The 9,625-nt window shown below is 39.9% G+C and overlaps 1 protein-coding gene across 1 annotated transcript; it reads left to right on the forward strand.

Moving 5' to 3' along the window:
• The first annotated feature begins 3,696 nt into the window (after window positions 1–3,696).
• Window positions 3,697–7,987, forward strand: en1a (engrailed homeobox 1a). Its single transcript, XM_078286219.1, has 2 exons — window positions 3,697–4,255; window positions 7,668–7,987. Exons 1-2 carry the CDS (start codon window positions 3,697–3,699, stop codon window positions 7,985–7,987), a joined length of 879 nt encoding a protein of 292 aa, XP_078142345.1.
• Window positions 7,988–9,625: the final 1,638 nt, after the last annotated feature.

Consider the following 9,625-nt stretch of genomic DNA (forward strand, 5'->3'; position numbering starts at 1 on the left):
TTAACAGACTGGCAGGAGACACGTGGGTTTTAGGATTGGAAAAAATGTGAGTAACTGTAGTGGAAATTAGATCACCTCCCTCCCTTCTGCTCTCCTCAAACCTTTTCCTCTCTTTCCCCCTGGGATGCCTCAGACTTTACTGAGCTCTCACACAACTGCAGCCTAAATCTCCCCCTTAAATATCCACACATGTATCACTGTATTATAATAAATACTTTCTCAGCCTCAAAGCTCTTGAGGAAAGTGAACTTCCAAAGCTGATCAGGTAAGAACAAGGGAAGTCAAGAGTTTAGTGCGTTTAAAATCTCACAAACTATTCACCGAAATAACAAATAATTCCGTTTTTTTTAAACAAAAGATGAACTGAGACTTCCCGCAGTGCCGGCGGAACTGGAGTAATCAGTGAGTATTTATTATTTCAAACGGCATATATAATCTTTGATATGAAGAAGACACTTTTCTGCAGCATTAGAGCCTGTTTTAGTTTTATTCAGAGCTGCTTCAGATCAAACCCGGCGGGAGAATTTCAGACTGTTTCATTCACAGCTTTAACATTTATTTAAAGAGCCCATAATTCTAGAAAATGCACTGCAAACGGGAAAATTTGTGTTATTTTCTACTTAAATAACGTAGCCTGAATAACGTTAGAGAGTATCTTTAGACTACACCATGCTACAACGAAAAAGCTTAAACGTGTGCATGTGTGTATGATGTGTTTTTATCTAATGGACTAATTCGTTTTTAATTATTCTTCTTTCATCCTGCGTGATGTTTTTTATCCTCTGCTGCTGTTTGATGCTGTGTGAAGTCCCAGATATCCAACACAAATGTCCCTGCAGCGACAATAAAGTTGATCTCAATTTTAATCTTAATCTTAAACCTAAAAAAAAAAAATGAGCGACCAGGTGTCAGAATGAATGCCAAAACCTGGTGAATTACAGCCAGTGTTTCCCATGGTGAGAGAAGGTGACGGACAGGAAATAAAATGAGCAAATCTTCATCCATCAGCGGCTCTTATCTGCTTCACCTTGGAGCTAATCCACTTCTCTCCCAGTACAAGACTAACTGGGTTTAAACAGTCTAAAGGGAAACGGCATTTGGCTGCAAAAACTCAATTTTCTGCTCTGTTCTCTAATTATTTGTTGATATGTCGAATTTCGGCACATTTTTCATGAAAACAATACTGTAGGCCTCATATTGCCTGTATGGTGACTGATAATATTTTGACGAACATCTTGATTTAAGTGCAGGTAGCTGAGCCGAGTATAAAAAAACATCTATAATAATCCTATAATAGTTTCTATGAAGACACTATACAAAATCACAGCAAAATTACAGACCTCACATTCCCCATAGGAACATTATAGGAATCCTATAGTGGTACTAGAGGAGATAAATCCACTAAAGCCACTATAAACTCACTATACAACAGACATACAGTAAGTCCCACAGGAATATTATAGGAATACTATAGGTTGATAAATACCATATAGTTCATTAATGTCAATATAAACTCGCACAGAGACACAGTAAGTCCCTATACGAATATTATAGTGATACTATAGGTTGATAAAGTCCATTAATGTCAATATAAACTCAGTATACCACAGAGACACTGTAGGTCCCTATAGGATTATTATAGGAATATGATGGTGATACTATAGGAGATAAATACCATAAAGACCACTAAGGCCACTATAAACTAACTACTGAGTACCACAGACAGTATGAGTCCCTATAGGATTATCATAGGATTATTATAGGAATATTATAGGTCACTAAGATCACTGCAAACTCACTATACAGCAGACAAACTGTAAATCCCTATAGGAATGGAATATTATAGGAAAATTATAGTAATTTTTCGTCATTTTAGATCATTTCATTACACTAGACATAAAAAAAACAGGCATGTGTCCATTCTGGGTGTAAACACGCACGTGGGGCCTCAGAGGAATTTACAAAAAAAAATAAAAAATAAAAAATATATGAATTACACCAATAAAGTCATTCCTGCATGCAGTCTCCACGGAGCGGCCGTATTATACAGCGGGCTTTTATCAACACCTTGAAAACGACGCGCTCCTCTGCAGCGTGTCTATTATGTTGCATTATATTATTATATTATATCGGCCCGGCCCGCGCGCGCGCTCTGTGATGAAGTGTTCCGCGCGGTGACGATGACAGAGGCTTTGAGCCGCTTTCTCCCGCAGCCAGGTGATGAACGTCCGGCTGATCAGGCGGAATAAGGAGTAATTAAAACCTATAAATTATCCGCCGGCAGCCGCTCTCTCACCGCGTCACTCTGCGGCCGAGATAAGAGCCTGTTTCTCGGCGTGGAAAACAATTTCGGCTGACAATGGCTACCTTGGAGGGAAACAAAAAAACAGAAAACACAGTGTGTGTGTGTGTGTGTGTGTGTGTGTGTGTGTGTGTTGGGGGGGGGGGGGGGGGGGGGGTATCAAAGCTGAAGGTGTAGCTGTGTGAGATGGACGCACAGGTTTGAAGATGAAGATGTAAGGGTTTTTAGTTTTGCTGCAGGCTGCATCGGAATAAAACATAAAATAACGTGATTAGGACGGGGGGGAGGTGTGTGTGTGTGTGTGTGTGTGTGTGCGTGTGTGTGTGCGTGTGTGTGTGTGCGTGTGTGTGTGTGTGTGTGTGTGATGTAGGTTGTGTGTGCAGTTGTAGGCCTGAGGTATGACTATGTCCTGTGAGAATGGTGTTCTGTGTGTGTTCACCGGTTCAGTGTGTGTTCAGTGTGTGTGTGTGTGCGCGCGCGCGTGTGTAATAGGCCCATTTTGCTGAGTGCGTAATATACCCCAAGTTTAGACTAGCCCACATAAGATGATATTCTGTAGGATGTTTTGGATACAGGATTATTCGTGTCATTTTACAAGAAAATGGGCCAAAATCTTTAGAAATATCTAAATCTTGTTGTTTTACTGTAAATCTGGTATTGCGTCCAGGGTTAATCTATCTCTCCAAAGCCCCTGTCCAATAAAAAAAAATAAAAAATTCGAGGTGAATAGTTGAACATCATCCAGAAATCAGTCCTGACCCTGGCTCGTCGCAGTGTGTATTTGTCTAATTCCTGCTCTCCTCCTCTGCCTCGGCTGTGTAAGATGTAACAGATACAGGCTAACAAGGCTGAAGGCACGTAGCAGTGATAATCTCTTGTTTGGTTTTTCTGTGAAGCTGTTTGGTGCTCCACAGCTCCCCTCTTGGCTCAGAGACGCTTGACATTATTGGACGTCGTCACCCCATGTCCAAAAGTGTCCCGGCCAGCGATTGGCCCGCTGCGCTTTGGATGTTATTCATGCGCCTCCGGTGTGTGTGTGTGTGCGTGTGTGTGGGGGGGGTGTGTGTGTGTGTGTGTGTGGACACGGTGATGTGATGTGAAGACTTTGTGAAGATCCGACTGTCATACAGCGGTGAAAAGCTCTGGGTGTGTGAGAGCGGTGCGCAACACCAACCGTAGCCAGTCTGATAGTAAGTCACCGACCATGACGCGCCGGAGCGCCTTTACGCAAGCAGGATGTCCACGATTTGAGAATAATTGTAGCAACGAGCAATATTCCGGATAGAAAATAACTATGTTTTAGTGCGTCCTGCGGTCACATTTTGGATACAAACAGGCCAACAAAGTGGAATTGGATTGAGAAAACAGAAGCCACGTTCTTCAGAGGAGCAGCGATGGAGGAGCAGCGGGATCTCAACAGCCCGGATAGCAGCGAAGGAGAAAGCGTCTCTCCGTCCCCCAGCCTGCCCTCGCCGCCCATCCTGCCGCTGCAGGTCGCGCAGCAGGCCCACAGAACCACCAACTTTTTCATTGACAACATTTTGCGGCCGGACTTCGGCTGCAAGAAGGAGCACGGCTTGGGGGCGGCGAGGGAGAGGGCGCAGACCTCCGGTCGGGAGCGCGTCCACCCGGTGATGGTGGTCAGCAGGCCGAGCCATCCCGGGACGCCGTGCCAGGACTCCAACTGCAGCAGCGACAGCACTTCGTCCTCCGCCTCCTCCACCTCGTTGGCGAGTCCCAAAAAGAGCAACAGCGGCGGCGGCGGCGGCGGCGCCAACAACACCGGCGGCAGCAGCGGGGCCAAAGCCGAGGAGAGGACTGGTGGTGGCGGGGAGAACACCTCCTCCTCGGTGGTGGTGCTGAACGGCACCGCGGCGCCCGCACCGGAGAGCCAGCCGCTGCTCTGGCCTGCCTGGGTCTACTGCACCCGGTACTCGGACAGGCCCTCATCTGGTAAGGCAATAGTTTCATGAACAAAAACAAAAAATCAGGGGAGAATTGGTCTTATAGTCTAATGGAGGAATAATAACACGGTTAGGGGGGCAGTGGAGAGTAAACCCGCCTAAAACTCTCTTTAACCTTTTTTATTCGTGGAATAGTTGAATCCCCTTTTAGCCTGACGTAAATTACTGTGAGGTACACGTTTTAGTAAGTAGAATCAAACTGGTGTAAGTTATATGAAGAGAGGGTCTTTTAAGGAAATAAAGCATAAATTAATTATTTTCTGAAAATAAATGTTATTTTTTTGTATAGGACACCGGCTGGAGGTTTACTCTCCTTTAAAGCTAAATCTTTATGAGCTAAATTCAAAGTATACATCATATTAGTCCTGCGATCAAACATAAGTTATATAAAGATACTGTAGCCTATTTTAATGGTGAAAAAAACATAAATGAATTGATTTGTGTTCATATTGGTGGTTGTTTTCTATATGATGATCACAGCCTGCAGGTCAGAGTTTACCCTCCTTTTTATTTCCCACTATGACTGCTTACAACAGAAAAATAAAAGCATGGTCGCCTTCGGAGGGTTTACACTGTTTATTAAACCGTTTAAGCATTTAAATGGCCAATATTTAAATTTAGCCTACTATTTAGCACACTATCTGCTTATTTTAACATTACACGCTCTAATAGGCCTATTCAAGGAAGAATTTCATTGCATTATTAAACAGAATAGCTTTATTTTGCCTGGAAAGCCAACTTCAGACGTTTGTTTTTGTTTTACGCATGGATGCAGTGAACCAAACCAGGAGCTGTTAACAAGTGTAAGAAAATCATAAATGTTAAACACACGATCATTCATAATAACCGTGATATTATAAGTTGTGTAAAGCTATCTTGCAGAGTTGTAAAACTTTTTTTTTTTAAAAAACACTGTAAAAAACACAATTTCCCTCCATCTGGGAGAATTTAGTCTTTTGTAACGGGTCACTTTTATTTGGATCAGGGTAAATGGAATATTTAGACCAAAAATAAACTGTAGCAAAGGTATAATTCACTATGTATTAATAACTTTTATTTTAAGCTTTAAAGAGAAAAATGTATATAGAGTTAAGAGAGTCCCATATGCGTTTTTATGCGTTTCTATGCCTGATTTGCATGCTGTATTTGATCTGCACATGCATGAACTTGCAGGTTAAGTCAAAATATAAATCTGCTATTAAGCCGGTGCTGCCTGATTTATTGAGTAAGTTAAGTCACTTTTACGCACAATAGGCCTTGTTAAATTTACATAAGCAGTTGGCCCATATTTCTCCTATAGGACTGTGGATTGTATAAAGATGACAGCAGCACAAGCCTGGGAGGTTTTGGCGTCGTGAGACACGTGTGATGTTGAGAAACTTGATTTTAGGCTCGAAAACAGACATTTTCCGTCAATACAGGCTCATTTCATAGTGAAATCTCTATGATGAAAATGTTTCTTTTTATTTCTAACCTGTTGTCCTCTACTGGCTGGCTGAGGTCGAATAACTGAGCTGCTGTCAGTAAAGCATGGCGGAATAAAACACAATGAAACTGAAGGTAAATAATGGATATCAGCCCTCCCTGCTTAGTTGGGGCGACATTTTGAATTAATTAAACGCCCATTTTATTTTGGCCCAACTCAACTTCAACCAGCCCAGCTGCACTGGGAAATTACATTTATTTTAACCCCAAAAATACATTTATGTCCAAAACACATTTAACTTGGAGAACATGCATTCTCCCAAAAAATCTAAATGAATTTATTTCTTAATTAACTGACCTTATTTTTCTTAGATTATCTCATTTTGCCATGCATGCAATTTATTTTCCCCTGCTAACTTTGACACGCTGACACGTGGTCCGTGTTATTTGTTAATTTGCATGGCAGGAACTGAGAAATGACAGCAGTTTATATAAGTTACACAATAGAGGCAAATAACAGCTTCACGACTGAATGATAAACGCATTTTGGCTACATAATATAAAATCACATTTCAGTTGTCTAAAATCTAGATAAGCTTAGCTGGGATATTCCTAGGAAGTAGTAGTGAAAATACTGTTTAAGTCTATAAAATATGTATGAATGGGCCTGATATGACGTCACGAAGTCTAGCTGTTCTTTGAGCTTCAGTTTTATAGTTCACAACGTTTCTTCAGGCAGGAAATTCAGTGTTTTTACTTTTAAAATAAAGGTGGAAATAAAAGCGGATTTATTTGGACCAGAAAAGTTGATAAAGCTGAAGTTTTGCGCTGCCTTCTTCTACATCAGATCCTTTTTCATCCCAGGACTCTTCCATGTTATTATATATATATATGTTTAGGCTATAAACCATCTCACTATTAAAATGCATGTAACCTGGATAATATTGGGTTTGCTTGGGTCTCTATCACAGCAGGTAAAACACACGTCAGCTCCGGTCTCTCGTGTATCAAACAGATTCAGATTTATTGTCTATAGCTGCAGCTTTCATTCATGCAGTAATAACAAGAAGATAATAACGAGTCTATTAACAGGCAGCTGCAGCTCACAGCCATGCATATCAATACCTATTCATATCTCTATGCACATAAGCATAGTTGTATTATTAAAATAAAATGTAATATATATAGGCTATAGTTTAATATATCTATAATTATAGATAACAACAATATGCTGTGGAAGACTGTATTAACTGTATTTAATATTTTATTAAAAATAAAATAAAATATTTATTTTGAGCTTAGACTATGCTATAGGTTTATTATTATTATTATGATTATAATTATGATTATTGTTGTTCTCATTATTACGTTTATTGCTATTATTTTTATTATATTTATCAACATTATTATTTGTTGTTGTTATTAGTACCAGGCTATTATTCCTAGTGGGTAGTCCAAATATGAGCAACTTATCATTATTATTATTTGTAGTAGTAGTAATATTATTATTCTTGGGTAAGCTTATATAGCTATTAGTAGGCTTATTATATTATTATTATTACTACTATTACTACTATTATTATTATTATCATTATTATTATTGTTATTATTATTATCACTATTATTATTGTTATTATTATTATCATTATTAGACCTATTATTATTACCATCATCATCATCATTTCTATTATCATTTTTCTCTCTTTCATTTTTTTGGAAATGTGTGTGTGTGTGTGTGTGTGTGTGTGTGTGTGTGTGTATGTGTTAATCACTATACTAATATATCATTATTCCATTGTTGGACCTATTTTTTCCGCCAAGAGCGCATCATGTGGACTGATGACCAAAAAAACAAAAAGTTTCAGATTCATTTTTTTTTTTTTTTTTTTTTTTCAGAATTTATTTTTTTCCAGATTTTTTTTTTTTTAGCCCTGAATATTTATGTTCTCGTTCTCTCCTTTTCGTCCCCACTGTAGGCCCAAGGACACGGAAATTGAAAAAGACGAAAAGCGACAAGGAGGACAAGCGGCCGCGCACCGCGTTCACGGCCGAGCAGCTGCAGAGACTGAAGACGGAGTTCCAGGCCAACCGGTACATCACGGAGCAGCGGCGGCAGTCTCTGGCCCAGGAGCTCAACCTCAACGAGTCCCAGATCAAGATCTGGTTTCAGAACAAGCGGGCCAAAATCAAAAAGGCCAGCGGCTACAAGAACGGCCTGGCGCTGCAGCTCATGGCCCAGGGATTGTACAACCATTCCACCACCACCATCCAGGAGGACAAGGAGGACAGCGACTAGCACCCCAAAACCTCCAAAACCCCCAAAACCCTGACAAACAAACACCTGCGGACACACACCCGGCTACAATAAGAAGAGGGGTCTGGTTTTACTGTTTAGGCTGCAGGAAGGCTGGACTGTCTGCAGCGGGACACACAGCCTCTTCTGAGACTCTGTACATTGTAAATATATATATCTAATTTAATTAAAGGGGTGGAAGGAGGGACTGCGCGCCCGCCACTCGCAGGAGAGCTGAATATCTTTGTCAAATCTTAGGTCTGCCCTGCCAGTTTTTTGTGAGCTCTCTTCTTTAAGAATAATAGCTACAAAAAAAAGAAAAGAAAAAAAAAACTCAATGAAATGCAGACTCCTTGACTGACCTGCCACCACAAAACCAAAGATTTTATTGGAAAACAGAGCCTGGACAAAAACAAACTTAAAAAAAAAAAAAAGAACAACAACAACAACACCCCCCGTGTAGCTTGTTTCCCTCTGAGCTGTGAGAATAAAGAGTAGCCTAACAATCACGCGCCATGCAGGCCGGCTCAGCCATAATAAACCCGCACCGGCCTGTCTGGTCCTGAGGAGCCTGTGTTGGTTTGGACGGAGGCCTGCTGCAGCCACAAATAAACGAAACACCGCGAGAGGAAAAGTGGCTTAATTGGACTTTTTTTTTTTAAGACCACATGATTCGAATGCCTCCACAAGTGTTAAATAACCCTTAAGAAAGAACTACAGTAATCCTATGGTACATTTTAAAGGGGTACTATACAAATATCTATACTGTAAGTCCCTATAAATATTATAGTGATACTAGGCTATAGGGAGTAAAAAATACTACACTACAAACTCACTACTGAGCATCGCAGACACACTGTCAGTTCATATAAGAATATTATAGGAATGTAAAAATACTATAAAGCGCGTTAAAGTCACTATAAACTCACTATTGAGTAGCGCAGACGCACTGTAAGTTCCTATAGGAGTAGTACGCCTGTAGGAATATTATAGGAATGTTAGGGAATAAAGATACTAGTAGCCTAAATGCGATAAAGTTACTATAAACTTACTATTGGGCACCGTAAACAAACTACAAGTCCCTATAGGATTATCATAGTGATACCATAGGAGATAAAATACCATAAAGTATCATTGTGTCACTATAAACTCACTATTTCGTACCACAGACACACTTTCAGTCCCTATAGGAATATTATAGTGTTGCCATGGGGAATAAAAATACCATAAAGTGCGATAAAGTCACTATAAACTCCTCCAGAATACTATAGAAATATTATAGTGATACCATAGGAGATAAAAATACCATAATATACACTAAAGTGACTGTTTACCCCAACGAAAAATCTCTATAATATTCCTGCAATATTCCTACAGGGACTTAAAGTGTGTCTGTGCTGCTAAATAGTGAGTTTATAATGATATTATGATACTTTATGGTATTTTTTTTTTTTATCTCCTATGATGTCACTATAATATTCCTATAGGGATTTACAGCGTCTCTGTACTGAGTAGTGGCTTTATAGTGACTTTATCTTACTTTATGGTCATTTTATCTCCTCTGGTGTTCCTATAATATTCATAAAGACTTCTAGTTTTGCTGTGATGTTTCTGAAATGGGTCATAGGGTTACTATAGTTA

The sequence above is a fragment of the Centroberyx gerrardi genome, chromosome 10, assembly GCF_048128805.1.
Source record: "Centroberyx gerrardi isolate f3 chromosome 10, fCenGer3.hap1.cur.20231027, whole genome shotgun sequence".
Lineage (NCBI taxonomy): Eukaryota > Metazoa > Chordata > Actinopteri > Beryciformes > Berycidae > Centroberyx > Centroberyx gerrardi.

Excerpts from the sequence above, each read along its gene's own strand:
- en1a (XM_078286219.1), top strand. The coding sequence starts at position 3,697 with ATGGAGGAGCAGCGGGATCTCAACAGCCCGGATAGCAGCGAAGGAGAA. Across the intron at positions 4,256-7,667 it reads CTCGGACAGGCCCTCATCTG|GCCCAAGGACACGGAAATTG; the intron begins GTAAGGCAATAG and ends TCCCCACTGTAG.